Source organism: Platalea leucorodia (genome assembly GCF_965183815.1).
Source record: "Platalea leucorodia genome assembly, chromosome: 18".
Classification (NCBI taxonomy): domain Eukaryota; kingdom Metazoa; phylum Chordata; class Aves; order Pelecaniformes; family Threskiornithidae; genus Platalea; species Platalea leucorodia.
The window spans coordinates 6,781,319-6,807,544 of NC_138840.1; the positions used below are offsets into that span (position 1 = coordinate 6,781,319).

General features: G+C 57.0%; 1 protein-coding gene across 1 annotated transcript; it reads right to left on the minus strand.

Moving 5' to 3' along the window:
- Window positions 1–1,683: 1,683 nt before the first annotated feature.
- On the minus strand, window positions 1,684–24,472 carry TFAP2E (transcription factor AP-2 epsilon; the record flags this gene model as incomplete). Its single annotated transcript, XM_082329345.1, has 8 exons — window positions 1,684–1,972; window positions 2,374–2,515; window positions 5,199–5,317; window positions 5,576–5,804; window positions 8,473–8,691; window positions 23,517–23,568; window positions 23,890–24,336; window positions 24,446–24,472. 8 exons carry the CDS (start codon window positions 24,470–24,472, stop codon window positions 1,684–1,686), a joined length of 1,524 nt encoding a protein of 507 aa, XP_082185471.1.
- Between the last annotated feature and the right edge of the window lie 1,754 nt (window positions 24,473–26,226).

Genomic DNA, 26,226 nt, shown 5'->3' on the forward strand with positions numbered 1-26,226 from the left:
GTGAGTACGAGGCGGCTGTTTTCAGAGTCCTATCCTTAATAACGCCACAAACGTAGCAGCTAATTTAGAGCGCTTCATTGCATATAGATTAGCAGGGTTATTTTATCTGCTAATTTATCGCTCATTGTCTTGATAGCACGAGGTCCTTCTGCAGCTCTTCACAGACAGGTTTAGATTTGACTATCCTGAGTGGTTCTGAAACACCTGCAAGCACATCATTTCACTATTCACCTCCAGCATCAGCAGAGGCGCCGGCCGGCTCGGCTGCGATGGCTCGCGAGATCAGGGCATTAACGCCGGCTCCTGTTTGTGACTGCAAATATCAGCCAAACGTCAGCCGTGAAACTGGAGGATATTCTTTCTTAAAACTACATATTTCAAAATACAACCACAGAGGCAGAAGGCTCCTTGTTCACAAAAACGATGGAGGTGCTTTCTTCAAATAAAAAGAGGTTTATTAAGATAATGAGAATGACATTGTGGTGTGGGTGTTGTACATCTATTGCAGCATTAAGAGAAACAACAGCAAGTACAAAATCCTGCAGAACTTCTATAGTCATTATCATCACAGCCTATCTTGTCCATGCTACAGTTTTGTGTATCCAAAACTTCATTCCCATTTCTAATGGCAGGAAATCCAGAGACTTTCATCTTTCAAAAAAAAAAAAACAACCCAACAAAAACCAAAAAAAAAGGCAAAACAAAAAAACCCCAACTCAATTTGATATAAATAACTTGCACTGGACATTTTAAAACTTTCAGATTTTAATTACACATAAATAAATATATACAGATTTAGAACAGTTCAGTTTGGCCTGGTTCAAGTTCTGCTCCTTGTGCTTTATTAATTATTATTAATTTTAGAAACTTGTGTGCTGTTATCTGTAGGTTGTGGAGTTTTAATTAGTCCTGGGTTTAACTTAACCTGCTTTATCCCCAGCTGTGACCCCAGCAGCCGGGAAGGCTCTCCTCGCTGGGTTCCTGCCCTGGGAACCACGGGTGCGCGGTTTGTTCCTCCCCCCGTGGGGCGGCTCAGGGATCCTCAGCCCCAGGGAAAATCCACGTTGAGTCTCGCTTTGAAAACTGTAAACGAAGTCTGAAACTGCTTTAAATCCAAAGCAGTTCTGCTGGCGATTTTTCTCTTGGCCTGGCTTTAGGGCTGGGCTGTAGGTGGGGAAATAGGAAGGTTTCCTGGGTGTTTGCCTGTCAAAACCAGCTGATAAATCCAGGTACAGCCAGCGATCCAACTCCCTGCCCTCCGCTGCTTGCGCCTCTGGTTCTTGTACTGATGAGGCTTTTGCTCTTCCTTCTCAGTTTTTCAGTTGGAACAAATTCCTGGAGCATGTCAGGATTTCACTATGGGTTTTTAAAAAAACAAAACAAAATTGCACATGACTTGGCTTCCTGCATCCACGATTTAAAAAAAAAAAAAAAAAAAAAAAAAAGGCAAAACCCAAAAGCCATCAACCTGTCTTATTTTCTCAATCTCACCACGTCCATGAGTTGTTTTCTTCTTAAATTCTTTAAATCTTCTTTTTTGTCTTTTCTTTGTTTGCTTTACGAGTTTCATCCCAAGTTCAAACGTAGCAGTTCAGAAAGGGGCGCGCTGGGTCGTCTCTCCCCCCCAGCGCTGTTGAGCCTTCCCATCGCGCCCAGGGAAGGCTCCCGGAGGGAGCCGGCGCGTTATTTCCGATGCTTCACTTCTTTTTCTGACGCTTTGGAGTCTCCGGCCGTGTGCCCGTTCCCCGTGCTGTTCATGAACATTTTATCCAGCCCCTTGAGGGACTCCACCAGGTAGTTCTGGAAGGCTGTGAGCGCCGCGCAGATGGCTGGGCCCCCAAAGCCGTGGGTTATCAAGCTGAAATGAGTCAAACAGCTCTGGACACCGGGCTCTAAGATGAGCGAGGGGCGGCTGTTCCCCAGCGGTGAGCGATCCTGGGCTATCAAGTCTGCAAACTCTTTACAAATTTGCCTGAAAGAGAGAGGTTTGTGTTACTATAAATGCTGGTGGGAAGCTGCAGGGACATAGGTGTGTTTGAGGGCTCTTTTCCCGCTGCCTCCCCTCCAGGAGTTTCCAGCCCCAGCCCGGGGAAAGCCCCTGCCTGCAGACTGGGAGCTGGGGCAGCTGCTGCCGCTTCGAAGGGGCAAGCGTGGCAGTGCCGAAACGCTCCCTGGGGTTAGGTTAACCTCTCCCAGCTAGGAGCAAGCCCTTAAATCCATGCAAATTATTCATCTTGCTGCACATCTTTCAGATCTGCTTGCGGCGTATGAGACCATCTCTTCCCCGCAGAAGAGTAAGCTTTCAGGGCTAACGCTGCCCTTCCAGGCCGTGGGTACCTAACGCGGCGGTGGCTCATAGCCATCTGTACTCACTTGGTAGCCAGCAGCATGTTTTTCCTGGTGTGGAGCTCCGTGGGGTCGGAGTGCTGTCGGCACAGGTACTCTGCCGCCGCCTTGGCTGGGAACTCCGTTTCGCACACGTACCCGAAATCCCGAGCAAGGTGAACGGCTTCACCTACGAGCAGGACGGATTAACAAACGGTGTCAACGCCCGTGTGAAAGGGGAGCGCTTTCCGTAGCAACTTCAGCCACCTCACTGATGTGGCTTATTTCTGCCGGACTGGAGCCCTTTCCTTTCCCTGTTGCCACCCAAGAGCTCTCTGGGTGACAAGAGCTGTTTCTCCCTTGGACGCTTCCCTTGCCGCATCTTTCTCTCCCTACTTCTTCCAAAATTTCCTGCTTGGCCTCTCCAAATTAAGCAGGGATTTAAACAGGGGCTGGAGGGTGAAAAAGCGACCTTAGCCCCGTGACTGCTAGACAAAACGGGGATGTGAGAAACGGGCAGAAGGAAGGGGTTTACATCTTCCCACAGTGAGCAGGGGCCCGCGGGCTGGACGCGCAGGCAGCGTATCCATCACCCCGTGGAAATGCCCACCCATTGATGGAATTGATCTCTCTCCGGGCGTCCCCGCGGAAATAATCAGAGCTGATGGCGATTGATCATGCCCAACACCCGAAATCCTGGTCCGGCAGGCAGAGCTAATTTGACTTGCCCCCCTGCTGCTCATACGTATTAGGCCATCCATCCTAATAGCATTAACCTAGATCCCATCACAGTCTCCCCAGCTCCCGGAGCTCAGGCTGTGAGGCCACGTTATGGGGAAAGTGTCTGTGCTTCCCGTGTAACGCTAATGCTTTCCACTTTATCTCCTCCGCCAAAGAAGGAGCAAATAAGGTAAACCTAGAGAATCGGAACTGCGGTTGTTTGTATGTTAAAAAACAATCCGAAAGTAATAGCTGCTGAAAAACAGTTCTTGTGACAATAAAAAAGGGCTGCGTGACCTCAGGGTGAGACCCAAGGCTGGAGCCAGGATTTGTTTCCTCCGTGAGTGTGTGCGAGTGGCTGAATGTTTTAAAGGCGATTTGGATGCTGAGAGGTTTCAGCGGAGGGGACGAGGCGGTCCAGCTTTTGAAAGCGGTGTTGAAGCCACACCGAGGCAGAGCCCGGGGAGGAGAGCGCTTGTGGGGCAGGAGGCCGCGGCAGGCAGAGGGGCCGCAGGAGCCTGTCGCAATGCACATCCCTTTCTGAGAGCTTAAGGATGTTTCTGCAGTTGAAATACAGCCCTGCTGCTCCCCTGGGTCCGTGCGGGAGGGCGAGTGCTTGGTCTATGTGGCAAGGGCTCCCGAAGGCAGCTGTGTTTCTATCTGCAGCCCTCGCAGTGCGCCCTGCGCTCCCCCGGACCCATTCTCCCCCATCTACGTGAACGGCTGTGGGTCAGTGTAAGAAAAAGTATATCATTAGCACTCAAAAAAACACCCAGTGGTTTTTTTTAAATGAACAGACATTGGGAAGGCAGAGGGGAGAAAACGAATTAAACCAAGACAGCAAATGTCCAAGGAAGAGGGTGCCTGGGGCACAGGGGCACAAGCCAGTTTCTGCGTGCTGAGTAATGGCAATGCAATAGCACCTTCCTCTGGGTGAAACATCTCCCAGTACCATAGCGTTTCTGTGCAGGAGGAAATTATGTCCATCGAGCACACATAGCACCGCTCTTTTATTTACTATGAGCTGGTAAGCAGTAACCAAAACATCAGCAGCCACCTGAAATCAAAATGTACATTTCTTCCTTCCTTTCTTTCTTTCCTTCTTTTCTTTCTTTTCTTTTAATGGAAATCAGCCTTTCATTCAGCACGAACCAACTGCCCTCAGTAACAACCTCGGCCTAATGAAGCGGGTCATTTAATTTGCTGGCAACAATGGAGATGATTTTCTATTCAGAAACTGCAGGCAGCTGCCTCCAACACGCTGGGCGCAAACACAATGGATTCCAAAGCTCGAAGGGAGTCGGAGCTGTCATTGCATTTGTTTGCGTCCCGTGTCCTTTTCTCCAAAGATGCAGTGGCGACATCATCATTTCCATAGTGCGAAAAGCAGGAGGGGAGCAAATAAACAAGCGGCTTCAAGCAGGGGCACCTCACGCGTCCGGGCAGGTCGCACGCTGCCTGCCAAGGCTGCGCCGCCCGCAGCACGTTTTCCATAGCTCAGCCCTTAATGCCACGCTCCGAGGCTTGCTGCTGCAAACTTTACCTCCTGCAAGACCTCAGAGCTGCGCGGCATCTCCTCCGTGCCTCGCTTCTCCCCTGCTGTCCCAGGGGAGGAGAGCAGGGCTCGGATGCGGGGCATCTCCTTCTCCTGGGAGGCACGACACGGACCGGAGCGGGGTGATGGAGCCTCGGCAGAACAGGTCGATGCCGTCCGAGGGCGGCACAGTCGGCAGCGCCCGAGTTGTGTCCTAAGCGGGCGCACAGTGCTACAAAACAGCTGCTAAAGTCTTGGCAGCTTTATTCAAGCTTTTTTTTTGTATTTGGTTTCTGTGAACCTGACTAAGCGTTATTAGAACTAGTTCACAGAAGTGAACGGTACGCTTAGATATTGCCGAAAGGAAGCTGGCAGCCCCGTTCAGGCTGTGGATGCCTTTTCCCCATGGGCTATGACTGGTCCCACAGAAATGTCTGAGTTTCGGAAGACAGACGTGCTTGAATCAGCACGGAGACTTACACGGGGATATTTCCAGTCTCAGTCAGCGGTGACCGCTGCATACTTTGTTTTAAGTGTTCCCGTTTGTGGAAAGCTGCAAATGAAGGGTATTGAAGTTTCGGCACTCCCATCCTCCGCGGGAGTGGAGAGCGACTCTTACCTTCCACGAGGGATGTCAGCAGGGTGACGTTGGCAGCTTTGCGCCTTCCTGCAGGTAGGTTTAGTCCAATTTTCTCTAACCTTTCCCTTAAACACCGACCCCCGTTTTTCGATTTTGCTCTGAAAAGAGAAAACAAGGAGAGGAAAAAAATTATAACGTAATTAATGTTAAAATAACTATAACTAATCCCAGTTTGAGCTTTTAGGTTTGAAAGGAAAGAAGAAAAAGCAACGAAAATGCTATTCCCCGATATAACACAGACCAGTAATTTCTCGTCTCCGTTAATCTGAGAGGTAGGAGCTGGTGCTGAACACAAAGCTTGCTTCGGTGTTACCCCGCGTCCTTGGGCTGTCCCAGGGCTCCCAGGAGCAGCTTACCTGCGGAGGACCCCGCCGAGGAGAGAGGCGTTGAGACACTCGGGGGGCGAGAGCCGTCTCTGCACCTCCCCGACGGTCACCTTGTACTTGGAGGTGGAGCTGAGAAGAGAGAGGCGGCCAGGCACGGAGCAGAAGACCTCGTTGGGATTCGTCACCCCTCCGATCAGGCCATCTTTGTTCATTGACAGGGTGGGAATGGTGGTGCCGTTGGCCTTCGAGGGGATGGGCACTGGGAGACAAGGAAGGGAGAGAGGAGACGGTGGCTGAGAGACTCCAGAGCCAGGGAAGCCACTCGGTGACTCTCCTGGACGCTTTCTAGCCCCCATCACCCATGCCCTGCCATCCGCAGATGTCAGCATGGCTGCCTGGGATGTCTCAGTTAGGTTCTTGTTTTCCTCAATAAAAGAAGAGAGGTGGGGTGATGAAACTAAACTAAATAAAAAGAAAAAAAAAAAGGAAGAAGCCTGGACTCTGCTCTCGCTTGCTTTCCCACGCCTCCCAGCTCTCCTGTAATTAAACCCAAGGTTTTGGGCTGGTCTCCTGGAAGGCTAAGGACTGTCCGCAGCATCGCTGTCTGGACCTGTGACCAGCTTCCCCTCCCTGTCTCCTCTGGGCACCCCGTGGAGGTGGGGTGGCAGGGCGAAGCGCTGGCCCGTCGCGCTGGCCCGGGTGCCGTTCCTCTCCCGGCTTCGGGACGGGATCGCGGCTGCAGCCCAGCTCTGCCCAGGCGCACGGCTGCGTCCCGCCGGACAGGATCAGCAGGGCTGAGCCCTGACCTTCCCACCCTGCGTAAAACCCGGGAGATGCTGGGATGGCCGAGAGCCGTGTTTGCCAGTATGCGCCCACAGGAACCAGTGGAAAGAGTTTCTTTGACTTCAGCTTTGGGATTAGCCCCGCAACAAGCCACAGCCCTAAACTTTCATCATCCCTGGCTTAAAAGAAGCTTGAGAAGATCAAACCCAATTAATCCAGCCCAGACTTCCTTTTACTTAATGGGCAAAAGTCAGTTAACACAAGAGGTTAGGCAGGCAATGGTGACTGCAGCACCGCATCGGGCCCATGGCATCGCACCCGGGCTGAAATGGGCACGGTTTTCCCATACGTCATTCCAGTAAGAAACGTTTTTAGACGCAATAAAGGTTTATAGGTTAAAACCGTGGCTGAAACTTGTGCCAAATCTCTTTGGCTTTTCTGTTCTGAAATTAATAACCAATTTAATGCTGGAAAAAAGCAAGTTTTGAAAGAATCCAAAGAGGACTGCAAATGCCATCGCTCCGGATCATTTCAGCCCTGGCATTCTTTGTGGTTCCTGGGTAACGACTGTTCCACAATCCCCATTCAGATGGTTCCTGCAAGTAACGCAGCAACGAATACCAGGGCGAGATGCAGGTTTTATAAAGGAAACACACATGCCCAAAATGAAACAGAAAACCCAAAAATTAATTGGGGAGGGTACGTAGACTGGACCTATTCGGGGGTGCTTACAATCAGCATATTGTAAATACAGCTCAACAACTTGTTAGTTCGGCAATAAAAACGTAGCACATGTTACATAAAAATGGCTAATGTTTTAAGGCTAAAAGATGAATGGAAAGGAGCTAAGGTACATGAAGTTTCCTCTCAGCGTGAAACTTGGACAAAATCAGGGGACTGACGGGCGAGATGCACTGGTGCCCTGCTGGAGTCGGCCACTGCGGTGCTGGCGTTTGCCACGGCTGGAGCTGGTTGAGGGAAGAACCAATATGGGAACATCACCATGCGACGTAGGAAACCAGAGCTATTTCCAGGAAGGGGCAACTTCAAAGCTTCCTTCCACAGGCCCAGCACAGGTTATATTTGTCTCTAGGGAACACCCTTAAAATCAAAAGTCAGAGCATGTTTTACAAATATCCATGCGTTACTGCCAAGGGTCCAGGTACCCAGCAGATGTGGGTTCTGCTGCCGCAAGGGCCGCCCCCAAACCAGCCACCCCTGGAGAGCTGGTGCTGCTTGTAGTATCAAACACTTTGTCTGGCCACGAAGAGCTCTGCATAATTTATATACTCGCATATTTGTGCATGCCCGAAATCATGCCGTGGCGTGCATGCAAGCCGCATGCGTGGCTGGGGACCTGCGTACACACGAGGGACTGAAGAGCCATGCAGAAGAGAGGGGAATCGTGCCTCGCCACACATGGCCATGAAACATGGCACCAAGGAGGCAAACCCAGCTGGCACCAGTGTGAGTTAACACCGGAGCCTATGGAAAACCGGGCTGGAGATGGGTCCCACACAGCTCCGGTGTCTTTGCAAATCGCCCCGCGCGCCCCGGCAGTGTGGGGGGACGGGCAGGGCAGGGCGGTGGGAAGGCACGGATGGATGCCGATGCACAGCAGGGTGATGACATGGAGACACCATGACACTTTTAAAACACGTACTGGCATTTTTAGGAATGATGCTATTGTCAGAAACAACTCCCCTGAAGAGCTGTAACCCAGAGCCTACCGCTGCGAAGGTTAATGCCCAGGGCAGGCGGGTGAGCCCTGCTCCGTGCCACAAGCAAACCGTGCAGGCACCGGGCACCCGTCACAGAACATGAACATTGGCGTTGCTGTTCCGCCTCGAGGCCTCAGCCAAGGCCAGAGCCCTGTCACATTCGGCACGTGCATGCACGGGACAGAGCCGCCTGTGCCGCGGGGAGCTTGCACCCTCAGCAGCGGGGCACGCAGCGTGCGAAGGGAGAAACAGAACGGGTGGCTGGCCCAGCATCAGCAGGGGCTAGCGGCAGTGCTGGAAACTGAGCCGGTCTCTTGAGTCCTGTAACAGTGCTTCATCCATTAGACAACGTTGCCTCAATACAACAAGAACAAACATAGCCACATTTGCCATTAATTATTAATTATTGATATTTGGCCTCACCTGCTGCTGTTTGCCTGGTCTGATCTGCAGCTTGTTTGCCCATAAACATGCTGCAGGAGGGAGACAAGCTACCATTAAAGCCTGACAGCTTTGTTTCCTTGGCTTTTGGGGAACCAAAATTGTCTCTTGTCATCTGAGTAAACCAAAAGTCCCCCTCGATCTTCAGCTGCTGCTTTCCTGTTCCCGCAAGCAGCAGGTGATCGGAGCACCTGAGCCAGCCTGCAGACAAGAAGGAAGCATGAGACCGTTGCGGGTCGGCACGGCGCGCAGCCGACAGCCCAACGCCCCGGCGCGCGAGCACGCCGACCCCCTGCGTCCGCTGCCGCCGCGGGCAGGAGCCGCGGGACCCTTCCAAACCAAGACGGGTGCATGCAGGCGCCTGGCCCCGCTGGGAAGCGCCACGTGCTGCTTCGCGCAGCCTCGTGTCGGGGGTTCATCCGAGCTACGGGACAGAGAAACAAACCGCTGGAGCAGAGGCGGGGTTTTCACGACGAGGTTTCTGGGCACCAGGTACCAAATAGCCACAACGCGAGTGGGAGGCACTCGGTGCCATCGTGCCCGAGCGGAGGAGCAAGGCACGGACTTGAGCCCCACACAGAGCTTGGCAGCTGGGAATAGAAATGTCACGTCGGTGTCACTGCACTGGTTGTCCCTGCTGAGGTTTCCTGGGTTAGGCCATAGGAGGTACCTGCCCTTGGCACGGGGGCAGGACATCACCTTTCCCTCAGCGAGCCGGCTCTAGCCCTGCCCGTCCCCATGGCGGGGACTTGGGCAGGCTCAGCTCCCACTCCTGACCGTGGAGGAGAGGGTTTTCAGCAGAAACACGCCCCAGAGATGCTCGTTCACGCAGTGACGGGGCGACGCGTACGCAGGCTGACAAGGAAAGGGTTAGGTGCTGGTACCCAAACCGCCGGGTGCCCAGGTGCTTGGCCCCCTCCCTCCGGGCCCTGCCTGATGAGTGGGACAGGGCTCAGCTGGGTCACCCCGCCCCAGGGAGCTATAAAGGGGAGGACACAAGCTGTGTGCCCCTCTGCAGGGCTGTGTTTGGATTGATGCAGTTAAGGGAAGGGGAGGAAGGGGATATTAGGCTTTTAGTGACTGCTCCGAATCCTTTTGGTAAGCATGAGGTCTTTTTCTCTTCTTGTGTCCACCTTTGCTATCTGCTCTTATTATTATTATTTCCTAATTGGCCTCATGTGAGCTCTGCAAGCTCAATGGAGGGTGAGCTGGGGAGCCTGCAGAGCCCTGGGAAAGGCTGTTCCCAAAAGCCGGGAGCCAGCGCTGGTGGGCTCTGATCCGGAGCCTTATGGCAAAGACACGGCTGTATCTGGGGGAGCGAGAGGGTGAACATCCGTGCCGTGCTGCTGGCTGGCTTGTTCTCAAGCAAGAAACGCTGTGAGTGCGGGGGGGCTTTTGAGAAAATGGGCTGCCAAGCAGGTTAGTGTCATCCGGGGAGCTGGGGATGGCAGGAGAGAGCCCAAAGCCCTGGGCACGGTCCTGGCAGGGTGAGTTACTGGAGAGAATGTAGATGCGTTTACATGGAGGAAAGGAGGAAAAAAAAAAATCTTAGTCTGCTCCCTGAAACCCCTCGGTCATTGAGGCTTGGTTGCTGTGCTATGTCCCCTTGAAGTTTGTTTGCTCTTTCCTTTGGCTGCCAGGCTCCCCTGAGAGCTTTTTTTTTCCCCCATAGGAGGGCTGCTTAGTTCAGATTCACCCTGCTACTTCTAATTCAGCAAATCCAAAAGGCCTTGCCTGGCGTTGCTGATACTCAGCTCCTCGCATAGAGGTGAGCTCGGCTGCGGATTTCACAAACTAAAGCCCCGGTGAAGCGTTTTGACCTGGTGAGCGTCCAGTCCTGGGGATGCTGCAGCTGGGCTAGGGAATGGGGGGGCTGCACAGCGCATGGGTCAGAGGGATGCGATTTGAAAGGGAAAACTGATTTTGAAATAAGGTTATGCTGACAGACCTCAAAGAGCTTCACACCTTGCTAATCCCCAGCCCAGTGCTGGTACAGGACCAGCCACCAAGTCATTAACTCGCTCCCAGGGCCTGTGGGAGCTGGCTCATTATTGCAGCTGGGGAAAATTGAGGCACAGAGCAAGTTAAATGATTTACCAAAGATCAGGTATATGGGCATGATCTGAATGCATGCACTTCTGGTCTGTGGGAATGCTTTTCTAAGCGATCTCGGCTTTAGCTATTGCCCAAGCATTAGGAAGTGCTGTATAGAAAACTGATTAAGTATGGCCTCTGTTCTTATAACTGCAGACTTTCTTTTTAATGCTGTAAACTAGAGGTGCTTGGCACCGCGTCATCTTGTCTACGATGCTCTTGTATTTTGAAGTCGGCTCCTGCGAAGGGCAGCGTGTCAGTAACGAGCGCATGACGGCTTGCTGAAAGTGGGATGGGAAACGACCCTCATTTCTGCCGTGTAACGGCACAGGGAGCGTTTCCACGAGGCTCAGCATCCCGCTGCTGCCTTTACCGTCGCAAGGCAGGTACCGCTCGCAATACGTTATGCGTTTCATGTGTGCATTGAGCAGCGGCGCAAACCCAAACTCGCAGGCGAGTCGCCTGCCCTGGTGCTGCGCAGCCGGTACACGCGGCTTCGTCTCCCCTTTGAACCCGTGGGGTTTGTGACCACAGAATCATAGAATGCTTTGGGATGGAAGGGACCTTTAAAGGTCAATCTCCCATCAGAGATGCCTTTTTTCTGCAAGTTGGATCTAGTTTGTCTTTTAAACATACCTTGGGTGTAACTGTCAGATGGTGAAACTCGCACAACTCCATTTGCTGTGGCATGAAAACCCCTGATTCAGAGAGAGAGAGCGTGATTTCAAAATGGGTCCAGGTTTCCAAGGACACCAAAGGCTTCATCCCTGGACTCTCCTGAGCTGGCGAGCACCCTGCCTGCCTGCGGTTGTCTCCCCGGGTCCTGTGCAGCCGGCAGCCTGGAGGCAGCGGCGAGCCCGCAGGCTGGGACGGCTGCAGCCGGCTCCCTGCTCTGCCGGGGAATTGTTTTATGACACTGGGCAGGTCACCTCCCCAGTTTGGGCTTGACTGTCTCCAGCAACAAAATGGAGATAATATCTACCTGGGGGGAATGCTGTGATACCCAATTAAAACTTGCCAAGTGATCCCTGGGTGAAAGATTTCTCCAGGTTAAAGTCCCTGGGTGGTAAATGTAGCCAGAAGGAGTTGGTCCGGCGCCTAAGCACGGGATGTGACGTTGCTCCTTGGAGAGGCGGAAGGGCAATCCCCATGAGCACGAGGTCCCGATACCCCCAGCGATGCCGCAGGTGTGATGGGATGCCACAGCCTTGTTTCTGTCAGGATTTTCAGGGCAGCAGGGTGAAAGAGAAGAAACCACTGAACTGATCGCTCAGTTGTGAATCTGGTGGCTTCAAGGTGTCCCAAGATAAAGCACAAAGTTTCTGACACTTTTGTTCTGGTTTGCAGAGGTGGGTCCATCAGCTTTTAAGTTCCAGGTACAAAGAAGAAGGAGCAAAAGAAACCCATTCTTCAAAGGCTTTTTCCCAGGGAGCTGGAAAGCCTCGGAGAATCTCCTGCTTTTCCCCGACGAGTTTCAGCAGGGAGCGATCCGCAGCCCTGCGCTCGGCTGCCTCACCGTCCCTCTCCCGCGTGGTCCGGGGGGACGATGCTCCTTCCTCGTCTGCGTTCACAAACATTTGTGTCTGAAATTACCACTAGGATTCCTGGAAACGGCCACTTTTACGTGTAAATATTCAGCACAAAAGGCGCCTCTGCAGCCCGGGCTCAGGCTCTGCGTGTGGGTGCTGCCGGGAGCTGCGGGATCGCGGTGCCCATGCTCGGGGGCTGACTGCACACCATCAACTTTGGGTTTTTTTTTTTAAGGGAAAAGAGGTTTTTACCTACAAAAAGAAAAAGATGAAGTACTGACTCATTTCCATATGAGAAATGTGCTACCTGCTTGCAAAATCATTTGTAAGCAGGAAAATTTGTGGTACTTGGAAATTGAATTGCTTATCGTGGTGTTATTTGTTCAGTTCCATTTCCAGCTGGAGCTCAGGGTGCTGCGAGGGGAAAAACAAGTCCAGAGGGAACATGCAAATCGCTGCCCGTCTTACAAGTCTGTTTTCTTCTCTCCTTAGATACGCTACAGGTAAATCTTCCTCCTCAGCAGCGCCGAATCCCTGGATATCGGAGCTTTTATTGCAACATCTCTTTCAAAAGTGGGAGTGTGCTACAGCTTAGATGGCATTTTAAAGAGGTTTCGGTTAATCCTTTTAGGAGACTACCCAGGACAAAGCAATCTCTCATCTTCAGGCACAGTGCTGTCTCCAGCCACCCCAAAAGCATCTCAGCCCCCTGGTTCCTCTCCAGGGCCACGCGTCGCTCAGCTCGGCCACATCGGGCATCGCCGCAAATCCAGGGCAGCCCAAAAAAAGGCTGCAAAAAGGACGCCTGCACCCTGCACACCTATTTTGGCCATTCCTCGCTGCAGCTGCTGAGGTTTGCTTCCATGATATTGCAGGTCCAGGGACACCAGCCCTGAGCCCCCAGGTTTTGCTCCCTGCAGCAGCTGGGGTGTTCCTGCAGCTCCGGGCAGGCAGCGCTGGGAAGCTTTGGCTGATGGATGTTTGTGCGTAGCCCCTGATGAAAGGTGCTCCAGAAAGGTGAGGGATTACTGCTGTCTTTCAGGGAGAGCTTTCAGTAAACTAATCTAACCTTCGTTTGAATGTCTCTGATGTAAATTATAAGATGGAGATACATATATAAAGAAGTATCTGCATGTGGGTGTGAGCCAGAGGCAACTGCTCCTACCACCCCTTTACAAGCCCTTTTTCACCGAGGAGGTGCTGCAGAGTTCAGCTGCTTCAATTTCCTGGTGTTTCAGCAGAGAGGTATTTACTGACGGTCCAGGGAAGGAGGTCAGTGCCATCAGCCATATTTCAAACCCACAGTCTGTAATTATCCTTTCTTCCCAGAGGGGATTATACAGGTATTTTCTTTATCTTGAATGCTCAACCTGAACCAAGTCCCCATGTCAAAGAGCCTCTCTAGGAAACGCTGTAATCGGCTCGAAGGCCTTTTCAAATGGAAGGATGGAAAGAATCTTGTTTTTTATCTCTGGGCTTTCCAGATTGCTGAGTCCTGATAGGGAAATGGATCTCGGACCCTCGGAAGAAGAGAGGGAGCAAGGATACAACTCAGCAGCCTCAAACTATTCCCATGAGAAAGCTAATCAGGAGAGGTCCCATGCCTATGCAAAGCTCCCATACTTAACATTTTGTTTCCAATGCAAATCAATACATTAGGTTACGAACTAAACTTTAAGGTGCCATGGGATATTAATTGCATTTTTCTTGTGTGCCTCTGTTTTACCCAGCGAAGTACCCGCCGTGTGTCACTGCAGGTCTCTGCTCTTGGGGAGCTTCAGGCCAGGTCGATGGGGCAGGAAGGTTCAGCCTCCGCGACACCAGCAGATACGTCGTCTCACTTACGGACGGTACCTGCTTAGTACATTGTGTCTTGATAGGAATGGCCAATCAATATAACAAAATTCACTTAGACCTTTGCAAAAGCACCCTGTGCTCCTTCAGGACTGGGAAGGGGATTAGTAAGCAGTTTGCAATTAATAATTTCAGCTAATGCACTTCCCTGCTTTACCATTTGGGAATGACTCTGCCTCAAATGTGCTGCTTGCTCAGGATATTTTGTGAATTTTTTGGAAACTGCTCACATACGACTTGTTGTGAGTTCCCACACGTTTCCCTGCCGTACTTCATTTTATGGCTTGAGCCGTGCTGTCCGGGAAGCCTCTGATGTAGCAGCCTGAGCAGCAACCTCAGGAGCACCCCGCCGGAAAGCAGCAAGCAGTAATGATTAAAATGTCCTCCTAACGAGCGAAACCCAAGTGCTCGAACCTTTGCACGAAATCAGTGAAAAAGGATTTGGATTCTGCTTTTGAATGTCAAAGTGTATTTGCAGATATTTACTGCGAGTGGGTTTTGCTATTTGCTGAAAGAGCTGCCCCGGTACGGCGGTGCCCCGTCCCCTCCCCTAACGCTGCGCTTCTCGCTCGCACCTTCGCCACTCCATTTGAAAAGCCAGCTTAGTGCAGTAATTCAGATTATTTCATCCCCCCGATTGAAAATTATTTTTTTTTCTGAATCTGCAGTGAATTCCTTTCATATCTACATTACAAAAATAACAACTATTTAAAATTCAGTTCAATTACTAACGGCTCTGGACGGACCTATGTAGCTCTGCCTCTGTTTGTACAGAATTTGTTTCGCAGCACAAAACATGCAGGTGTCGGGAAGGCAAGCAACCGCAACGGGAGGCTGGAGGGCCCGAGGATTTAAGCCAGAGGAACTGGAAAGCTGCACTGCTCCGTGCTGGTGCCGGGGAAAGTTTCTCATCCGACGTCACCCCCAGCCCGGTTCAGCCGTGGCGCGCGGCAGCGAGCGCTCCCGGACGCGCGCACGCTCCGCGGCTCTGCCCTGTAGCATTAACCATCACAGGTTTATTCATTTAGCAGCACAAACTCCCATTACATTTTGGCAACCAGTCTACGGGATCTTTATGTGTTTAAACAGTATAATCCATTTTACAGTAACGTGCTTGAGAGGTTTTCCCTGTATTCCCTATAGAAGCGCCTGAATTTGTGTGGCTTGGATCTACGTAATCTAAAAAGGGAGAACAAAGATGCAGTGTCTCTTGCGAGCGGCGGCAGATCCTATGTAAGCCACGGTAATGTTGCTATCAATTTGTTAAAATGTATTTAGATTATTGAAGGGCAAAAGACCCTTCAGCAAAGATTAGACATGAATAATAATAGAGAAATACTTCTCTTCATATAGGACTTGCTGCCAATCCGCAGAGCATGCGGGAGGGTTTCGATCTGAGCCTCAGACCACAGCAATGTAAATCTCGGTTCACCTGTCATTCTGGAGTCGCCGGCTCGCCCGGGGATCGCTCTGGGGAGAGGCACCGCTCACCCACTCTCACAGCGAAAATGCTTTTACTTTTCCTTGCTCGGAAGATGCCCTGGGTTTCCAATGCCCTGTGCATTGGCGGGATGTCCGGCAAAGCAGACGTGTTGCAGCCTGCCCAGCACCGTGCCCCGGCCAGGACGCGCGTCCCAGCCCGGGCTGCCAGGACGCACACTGGGAAACCCCTCTGCAGCAGCTGGGACCTGCCACGGTACTGGGGAAGGAGCAATGTCCATGTCTTTCTAGGGGAAAAACTCCAACCAGCCACAGAAATAGCGTGGGGAGAATCCAGCCGGCGGCGCGGGAGCATGTGGGTGACTGGCACAGCTCTTGCAGTGTCTACAAACCCTCTGATGATCTTTCTTCAATGACTGCCCCTGTCTCTTGCTAACTTGGATCTTGTGCTTTGAAGGCACCCTGAAAGCCCTTGGTCAGATCCTCTGCTCCCCCCTCGCCAGCCCCGGGACTGCAGCATGGGGCCATCTCGGGGCTCCCGGGGAGCCCTGGGGATGCGCTGTCCCCATGCAGCCACCTCCTCCCTGGGGACACCGCTTGCTCCCCGGGACCCGTCGGACCAGTCCGGAGGGATAGGGCCTGACCCAATCCCTCCTTCCCTGGCGCCTCGGCACTTGGGTGACTGATGCCAGATAAATGCCTGAGATAGAGGGTGGGGAGACTCGGCCTGGCTGGAATCCCAAGCACGCGCTGCAGAAGATGCGATGGCTTTTTAGGCTGCAAAGATGAACCTGCTTGCAGCTCTTCTCATCCCGCTCCTGAGCTGTGGGCACACCGTATTCTGGGGTATTTAATTGCAGTGGGTAATTTGGGCTCATTTTTAGCAATTCTTTCTGGCTCCCTTGTGCTTCTCTGCTCTTCTCCACCAAGCCACAACACTTAACCTCTCTCCGAACGAAAGGCGATACCCAGGTACGGCAGAGCTGGGTGTGGGATAGGGCATGGAGACGAGAGCTGAGCATGCAGCAGCTCCAAGCATTATATCCACATTTGCTAATTAGTTCCTCCATTAAGAATTAAAATAAACAAACAAATGGAAGGACAGCAAGAATGAGTAATTCCCTAGGATCACACAGGAAAGGGTGGGATGGTTTAGTGGTTAGGGTGCTAGTCTAGGACTTCAGAGAACCTTGTTTAGGCTCTTCAAATAATTAAGACAGATTGCAAACATTTTTTTTTCTGAGATCATGTATCTTGGACTATTATTAAACAGGGAGGAATGGTCTACATTTGCCTCTGCTCTGCTGCAGATTTGGTGTGACCCTGGGCTGGAGGCACACGAATGGGTCCCTGTGGGTCTGCCCGTATCCACGCTGCCGTGGGTCGGTGGCCTGCGAGGCGCGTGCCTGCTGCGTGGCACTGTCTGCAAAACGCAGACCTCGGTGCCACCTCCTTCGTGGGGCTGGTGTGGGGACAAGCACTGCAGGGTGTATGTCACCCAGCCGAGGCCGCTCGTGCTGGCCCTGCTGCTAGCCCACGAGTGGACAGAGCAGTCCCCGTGGGAGCCGGGGCTGTGGCAGCGACCCGCTGCCCGGGAGGGTGGGAGCATGTGCTGTGCTCTTCCCCAAAAGCCTTCGCGCCTTTACGCAGTGCTTCAAATTACGGAGGGAGTACATGGGGTGATGGGGTGGCTGGGGACAGCCAGCCCCTTCGCCCGTGAGCGTGCGTGGCTGCAGCCCTGCCTGCCCCAGCGAGCAGGGTCTGCAGCAGCCGAACACCAGCAAAACCACCGAGCTGCAAAAACAGAAATCAAGAAATGAAGGAAGAGCTGCTGCAGAGCCAGCCCAGCGTGCCCGCGGTGCCTCGCTCCGCGCGGTGCCTCGCTCCGCGCCGTCCCGGGGAGCGGCCTCACCCGAGGTCCGGCTCCCGGAGGAGAAGCGCTGTTGCTTTGACTCACAAGCCACATGCCAAAAAGCAACCCAAGCTGGCTTTTCTGAACCTACCCTTTAAGAACTGCTCTTCACTTCTAACAAAGAAAAAAATTCATTTAAAAACATCTAATTAAACACTAAGTCATGACAAGGTACGTGAAACTTGGAGATAAGACATGCCTGGGAGGCACCGGGGAGGTTGAGACAAAGCCCAGCGCCTTCACCGGTACCCGCGTGTGTTATCTCACATGAACACACACCTGGTTTTATCCTGGTGCAATTAAAGGACATTAAAAATATAATTTTAATGGAGGAATGGTGATCTGGATGCAGTTCAGAGTAAAAACTTTCTTTTAAGTTCCCCTGTTTGATTAGTAGGTGTTCCTGCCACGCACGCATGTGTGCACGAGGGAGAAGCGCCCGGCTGGAGAGGTGTGACTGTGTTTTGGTGAACGCTGTATCTCGTGGTGTGTGCGAGGGCTTGTCTAAACTTTAAAGCCTTTGTGAGCAGCGCTAAGGCAGCAAAGCCTCCAGTCAAGACCCGGCTTGTCCCAGGTGAGCCCCTTTTCCCACTCAGGCAAACTACCGCAGCAGATAAAGCCGCAGAAAGCCGGGAGGGCTCTGCCAGCAGAGCTCAGCACCCTGCATCTGACTGGAGGCCAAGCACCTCCGCCCACGTCCACGGACATCTTATAAAAGACGTGTCTTTGCAGCCCCGGGTGTTTTACAGGATGACCTCATTTATTACCTTGCTCGTCACAGGAAATGATGTTTATCTAATCTACCGTTCTTTCAGGAGTTTTTGTTCTCCTGCCGCATCTGGCTTCACGCAGCGTTTCGTACAGCTCGATCCCTCTCTGTGCTGAAAGGAAGGAGAAATGGCATGGCTGCCGCCACGCCGGCCCCACCGGCAGCCCCGCGCGCGAAGCCTGCGGGGAGATTTTGCATCAAAACCTGGAGCTCGTATGCGGTGGCGAGTGGATCTAAGGATCTTGGTCTTAATCTCCCTCCTCTGCTGCATTCTTTAGTAGTGACAGCTGCTTCTTGCAATATTTCTAAATGTGGGCTCGGAGCACTCTGAGACGCAGCTTTCCGTCCGTCTGTCCAGCATCCAGCCAAACAGGTCCACATTCCTGAGCAGAAACGCTAGCACTACCACTCCGGAGCGGCTGAAAAGCCTCGGATGGAAACTGAAACAAGTCACAAACACGAAGGAGAGCGCAGCGGCCAAATCCTGCTGCCTCAACGCGGAGCCACGGGCGTTCAGTCCCCGCCAGCCAGGCAGCACCTATGCACCCTCCGTGCCCGGGTGCCAGCACGAGCACACGCTGGCTGCACCCTGCTCCGTCCGTACTCCGGGCTGTAAAACGCTGCAGCCCAAACGCTTGCCCGCGAGCGGGGTGCGCAGGCCCCTGCGGCTCTCCCCGCTCCCGCTGCTCACATCTCGCCCCGGCCCACTGCCGGCAGGACCCCGGGCTGCCCCCACACCCCGGCGTGCCCCCAGGTGCCAGGGAAAGAGATTTATATTTTTCTCTGCAATAAAAACGCTCTATCAGAAGCTTTCTGCTCATCCTGAAAGGATGTCAAAGCAATAAAACCCCTCCTTATTTTATGACCAAGCTGCAGGATTTTTTGCTACTGAATGCAATAGCATAATGCTTGATTTCAGGAACACAGAATCTCCCTCTCCTTGCCCAGCCGCACCAGGAGTGACGGCGGCTCGGGGCTCGCTGGGTCTCCGGCCGTTTGGCTGGGGGTTTCACGTCCCGCCATGAGTAGCTGTCCCGGGCGTCTGAACGCCAGGGCAGCAGGTGAACAGAGCAGAAAATGCCTGTAGCTGCTGTAGCCTAAAGCAGCCAGAGCCAAACTTTTTCAGAGTTAATTTTACTGTTTTCAAGTCCAATATCTTTCTGGTCTTATATAAATGCTTGGGAGGAAAAAGAAAAAAAAAAAAAAAAAAGCCGAAACAAATAAAACAACAACAAAAAAGACACAGAAAAGCATTTCTGAAATACTTTTGAAAAAGAGAACGAACAAGCATGTATACAAAAGATATTCATAAAAGCTCTGCTGCCCTATCCAAGATTTTATCCATTTAATTCCCAAACTAAATATATCCCCTATTTGTCACGCCAGTATGGGGGGAAGCTCGTCCTCCGTTTTTCAGTCCTGTTCACAGCTCTCCGTGCTGGAAGCGAATCCCAGCTCTGCCCCCGCCACGCACAGCACCCCCGCACCGAACCGGCCCCGCACCCCGGCTTTGCCCCGGGACCCCGCACCTCGGGCCTGGGGGCTCTCCGCGGGAACAACGAACCGGAGCCAGGCCCGGGAGCCATCGTAAAAAACGGAGTTTTAAACGTGCGTTTTCAGCCCGGCTCTGCGGGACCCGGCTCCCCCCGCCCGGCGATGCGGGAGCGGCGCAGCCACGGCGGGGCTGCGGGACGGGGACCCCGGGGCTGCGGGACGGGGACCCCGGGGCCGCCCCCCGAGCCCCTGCCGAGGCGAAATCCCCCCCTTTCTCCTCTCCCTCCGCCGCTTGCTAAATTCGAGGCCACCTGCAGCAAAGGGGGCCGGAGCGCTGCGGGCTCGGGGTGTATCGGGGTGCTGCATCCCTCAGATCTCCAAAAAACCCCCCCAAATCCCCTGTAATGATATTAACTGCTAAAACCGTTGCAGTTTATTTAAGAAGGAAAGGGGGGGGGGAAGCAAACGCGCAGGCAGGGAGGCTCCGGCACCGCGCTCCGGGGCTCCGGGCCGCTCCTTCCCCCGCAACCCCCGCGCCCGCTGCCGGGGCCCGATCGTGCCGGGGGTGGGGGGACACACGGGGACATCTGCAATGACAGCCCCCCCCCCCCCGCCGTGGGGACGGGCCCCGGAGCCCCCGGGGGCCGGGAGGGGCCGGGCTGCGGCCGCTCCCCTCCCCGCTCCTGCTGGTTTTGTCCCTGCGCCTGCCAGCGCCCGAGTTAGAAAGTGGCTTTAGGGACTCGGGGCAGGTGATTAATATTTTGTTGAACCAGGACAACAGTATCTCGGCAACTAATTAAGGACAGATTTATCTGTTTTCGCATGCACAGATTTATATCAGGTTTCTGTCCGAGGGCCATACCGCCGGGAATTCAGGGATCGGTCATCCCCGGTGCGGTACCGGAGATCTCGGCGCGGTTTATGACAAAATTCTGCCTTTTAACGTTTACCCCCACTCCCCGCGGAGAGAGGGGCCCCGAGAGACCCCGCTGCCCATCCGCACACCCCCTCGCCTTCGCTGCCTGCCTGGAAACCGCTGCGGATTTGTCTCTGATATTTTTAATTTTATTTTTTTTCCCCCCGAGGGTGGAATTCATCCCGGCCGCGGGGGCCGGGGCTTCGCCTTGCGCTCACCTCGTTGTGGCTCGGGGAGTCAGCTCAAAGCAGAGCCAACGAAACAGAAACGACCCCGTATTAGAGATTAAAAATTTTAAATAAATCAGCGTGCAGAATAATGAATTCGCCCGGTTGGAGGGGAGGGCAGCGGCGTTTGCCGCTCCCGCCCGCGGCGCTGCCCCCGGCGCCGAGCGAAGCCCCCGGCTGCCCGGGGCCCGCACACCGTCAGCCGCCGCTCCCGGCTCCGGTCCCGGTCCGGGGGGGTGACCGGCTGCCCGGGCTGCGGCGGGATCGGGGGAACCCCCCCCCCCCCCCCAAGGCTGCAGCTTCCGTAATTCCCCAGTTTTTAATTTTGAGCTCAAATCGCTCGATTTGGGGCATCGCTCCCAGGGCCGCCCCGCAGGGAAGGGGGAGCGCAGGCACCGAAATAGGGGTGAAGGGGGATCCGGACGCCGCCGGAGCCCGGCCCCAGCCCCGGGCAGCGGTGCAGGTCTGCTCCCGGGACGGAGCCGCGGCCCCCGGTGCTGCCGCCGCCCGGCGGGGTCCCCCGCTCCGGCTCCGCTACGAGAAACCGCCCCCCCCCGGGAGCCTCCGTCCCCCCCGAACACAGCCTTTGCTTTGGATTTAGCGATTGCTCCGGCTGCTCCAGCAAAGTGGGGGCTTTGAGCTCCCGAGCAGAGACGGGGACAGCCCGGCAGCGCATCGCCCTCACGGCTGCGGGCGGAACCCGGTTATTCTCCAAAATACGCTTTGCATCTTTATGCCAAACACAGCAGGGAAAAAATAAGAGAACCGGAGTGGGAAGAGCAAGTGTCCGTAGGCACAGGGGCTGCAGGCGCCCTGCACCCACAGGCCCCGCTTTTCCGCCAGGATTATTTGGTTATTTCTTTTCTTTTTTTCCCGAAAGAGAGACCAAAGGATCTGCAAGCACAAATCTGGCACTAAACAACAACAAATCCTCCCGGCGAGAGACGAACATTTCTAAGTAATGGCGTGCTTTGCAAAAAGGAGGGGGGGGGGGGGGGGGGAACAAACCAAAACCACTGTAACTTCAACCGAACTTCCAGACAAATATTCTCGTTGCAGGGAGTTTCTGAAGGAACCCGGAGCGCTGGGGCACACCCGAAACAGCGAGCGCACGGCCGGCTCCTGCCTCACCGGAGCGCACCCGCGGCTTGTTGCACCCATTTCTCATGCAAGGCTATTTAATGAAATGCCTCTCGTGTGTGCTAATTAAAGCTAAAATAATTACGGTCATTAATGCTCCACAGAAACGCCGCGTGTAATGAAGCTGTGTTCTTAGAATAACAATTTTCATGGAAAGGGGCTGTAACGCACCGTGAACGCGGCTCCCCCCGTGTAACGCCGATGTCGGCGGGGAAAGAGCCGCACGATGGGGATATTTTTTCCCGGGTTGCCGGGGCTGGGCAGTTACCGGGGGGTTCGGCTGCGGCCGGGCAGTGGGAAGGGTCCCCCGAGCCGGCGGGCCGGTACGGGAGCGGGAGCGGAGCTCGCTGCAGCCCCGGACGCCGCTAATGCCTAAACCATGCCGGTTTCAGCGGCGTTTTGCCCGGGCCCAGGCCGGCCGGAGCCACCCCCAATGCCCCCGGGGTGCTCGGCGTTTCACCCAGCAACCCCGCACCCCGCCGGGCTGCGGGCACCGGGGCTGCCCGCGGTACCCCCCGCCTTAAACCCTCGCCTTAAACCCCCGCCTTAAACCCCCACCGAACCCGCGGTTTCGTTTGCCCGCCTGCGCTGGAGACCGTACCACGGAGCAGCAGTTAAACACGTCCTTTCCATCCACGGATTTTTGTGAAAAATCACGGGGAGAAGCCGAGAGCAGCGCCCGACTATTGCACACGCGTTATCGCCCCGAGCCGCCGCGGAAATCGCCGCCGTCCCCCCGCTCCAGCAATGCCCCGCTGAAGTTTTTATTAGAAAAATATTTTACGGAGTTGAAGCTGTTTTAACCACGGGGCTTTGTTTGGAAGCAGAGGGGCTGCGTAGCAGGCCGGGGAGAATCGGCAGTAAATTAGGAAAGGCGGTGGGAGGCACCGGGGGCCGTGCGGGGCCCCTGCCCGCAGCCCCGGGGGGGAGCGGCTGGCCTCCCCGCCGCTCCCCGGGGCAAAGCCCCGTTTCTGGAGCCGCAGACGGGGGGTACCGGTAGGCCCGGGTTGCTGCCGAGGCGGGGGGCGAGCGGCGGGCCGGGGGCGGCCGCCCGGGGCTCTGCGGGATGCTCCCCGGCCGCGGGGATGGCAGCGCCGGTTCCTCCTCGCCCCCGTTAAACGCGTCCTTCCCCCCCGGTACGAGCCCCGCCGTGGCCCGGCGCTTTCCCCGCCCGAGGCGGTGCAGAGCGGTGCCCGGCCCGGGCTGCCTCCCCCGCCGGCGGGCGCAGGGCTCCGGCCCGGGGCGGCGGGACCGGGAGCGCCGGGAACCGCCACCGAGCCCCGCCGGGGCATCCCCGGGGCTTCCCACGCAAACCGCCCGCGGCCGCCGGCGGGGTGGGCCCCCGGGGCTCCCCGATGGCCGGGTCCGCCCGTCCGGGCCCCTCGGGCCCCGGTACCGGGAAAGAGCGGCGGCCCCGGTACCGCCCGAGGGAGCCCAGCGGGCCGGGGGCGGACGGACGCGCTGGCCCGCCGGGCCCCGCCGCTTTCGTTTCAGCCCCGCCGGGGACAGCGGCGAGCCCTGCCCGACGGGAGGGGAGCGGCCCCGCGGGACGGCTGTCGCGGGGGAACCCGACGCGGGGGAGCCCCGAGGGCAGGAGCGGGGCGCGGAGCCCGGCCCGGTGCCGCGTCCCGCGGTGCCGCCGCGCTCTTACCTTTCTTGATCACGGACTGATCGAGCAGATTCATCCCGCCGTCGTCCACGGCCTGAAAGCACCGAAGGCAGAGCCGTCAGCCGGCGGCTCCCGCTGCGGACGGGCACCGGCCGCTCGGGGCGTGGGGGCCCGGGTCCGCCCGCTGCCCCCGGCCAGGAGGAATCGTTCGGGCCCGGACGAGCCCCGGTAACGGGGCTCCCGGCCCGGGGGCGCTCCTTGCCCGGGGGTACGGACGCCGCGGGGCCCGACCCGTCCCGACCGGGCCCCCTCTCCCCCCCCGCTCCGGGCGCACAGGCGGCGGCGGGATCGGTCCCCGCCGTGTCCCCCCCCCCGTCCCCGCGGGCACCCCCGGCCTCCCTCCGTCCCCCGGTACCTGGATGTCCTCGATGCCGTGGTGGCCGAGGCCGTGGAGGCCCAGCGGGCCGTCGGCGAGGCCGTGGCCGCCGTCGGGCAGCCCGTGGAGCAGGCGGGGCACGGCGGGGTATTCGCGGCGGGGGTCGAGGCCCAGGGCCCGGTGGGTCTGCGAGAGCAGCCCCGCCTCGTCCTGCCGGCCGCGCTGCGGGGGCCAGGCGGGCTGCTGGTGCTGGTGCAGGGGGCTGAGCGCCGCGTACGGGTCCCCCAGGTGCGGGTAGCCGGGCTCCTGGCCCTGCGGGTAGGGCAGCGGCGGCTGCGGGTACGGCGGGGGGAAGTAGGGCGGCTGGAAGTCGGCGGCGGGCGTGTGGCAGAGCGGCGGGGCCGAGCCGTAGGGCGCCTGGTTGAGCGCGGGCAGCTGCGGCAGGCGGGCCCCGGCCGGCGCCCCGGGCAGCCCCTCGGCGCGGTCCTGCGGCGGCGGAGACAGCGGGGGTGAGGCGGGAGCGGACCCCCCCCCCCCGAACCCCCGTCCCGGCCCCGTCGCGTCCCGCCCCGCCCGCGCCCCGGCCCGCACTCACCATGCCCGGGTAGCTGTGCACCAGCATCTGTGCGGGCCCGCGGCGAGCCCCGGGCGGGCCGGGCCCCGGGGGTGCCCCCGTCTCCGCCCCTCTATCCCGCCGGAGCGGCGTCTCCCATCGCCCGCCCGCTCCTCTGCGCCGGCCCCGACTCCATGCACGCCAGTTATAGCGGCGGGGGCGCGCCCGCCGCGCCGGGAACGCGCGTCAGAGCGCAGGGCCGGGGACGCGCCGCCCGCTCCCGCGGGGCCCCGACGGCTCCCGACGGCTCCCGACGGCTCCCGACGGCCGGCGGGACGGCGGGACGGCGGCGGGAGGCAGCCGGGGCGGGGGGCGAGGGGCGCCCGCCGCCCCCGGGAGCGCGGCCGGTGCCGCTCCCCGCGCCGTCGGGCGGCCCCGCTCCCGCCGCTCCCGTGTCGCACGGTGCCGCACCCCCCCCGCCTCGGTGCCACCCCCGGCTCCCCCCGCCCCGGGCCGCCCCGCCTGGGAGCCCTGTCGGGGAGCGCCCCGGGCCGGACCGGGGGCCGAGCCCCGAGCCCCCAGGGCCGGGAGGGCCCGGGGGTGCGGGCGGGCTGCGGGACCGCGGCGATGCTCTACGGTTTGACTTTATTAGCCCGAGGAAGGAGCGGGCACAGCGAGGGCCCCGGCGGCGGCTGCAACCTCCGCCCGACGGCGACTGGAGCGGGGCCCGGGGCCGGTCCTGCCGGGAGAGCCCGGGGCTCCCCCCGGGGCGCTTCCCCCTCCGCCCCGAAGGGGAGCGGGGAGCCCCAGCCCGGGCCTGGGGAGAAGACAGAATGTCTGGGGGTGCTCCGGGCCTGGCTCCCTGCCCGAGGGGACGGGAGGGAGGGCGGGCACCGGGCGAGACAGAGCCGGGGGAAACCGGGGAGCAACGACAGGCAGCGTGCCTGCCTCCCCGCCCTCCTCCTCCATCCCTCCCTCCTCCATCCCTCCCTCCTCCTCTCCATCCCTCCCTCCTTCTCTCCATCCCTCCCTCCTCTCCATCCCTCCCTCCTCCTCTCCATCCCTCCCTCCGTTTGGGCCCTCCCTCCGGGGCAGGGCGAGGCGGGCCCGCAGCACCGGGCACCGGCGGGACGAGCCGGGTGGACGGGGCGGCCCCGCGGGGCTCGGGAACGGCGGCAGCGGCCCTGCCAGCGGCACAGAGGGATCCCCATTGACCCCCCGCCGGTAACAGGCCCACGCAGGCGGCTGCACACACCCACGGCCACGCCGGTGCGGTGGTACCCCCGCAGAGTGCCGCAGGGGGATGCACACCTGCATCCTGACACGCACAGCACCCACACCCCGACACGCACGGCACCCACACCCCGACACGCACTCGCGGCACCCGGACACCCACGGACACAAGCGCACACTCGCACACGCCCCGCGCAGCCCACGGGCCCCGTGGCCGGGCTCCGGGGTGGCCGTGTCCCCACGGGGTCCCCACGGTCTCACCGTGCCACCCGCCGGGAGCGGGCTGCCCATTGCTGCGCAGGAGTTTCCACTGGTGACGGCGTGTAATTTGTGTGCGAGCAGAGAATCAGCCCTGTACCCCCAACTGTAATATGCCGTGATGCGGGACAGACATTAACAAACACAATCCCACATTGTATTTAATTTAATTCCACTCTTCCTGCCCCGAGCTACAGCTCCCTTCATTTTCATTTTTCCTCTGAATTCCCACAACTCAGACCTCTTTGATTTCCAGGTTTAATTAACAATGCTCATTAAATGAATTTTTATTCATTTCTTTTAATATTACCCTGCCACCTGTCTTTAGGAGG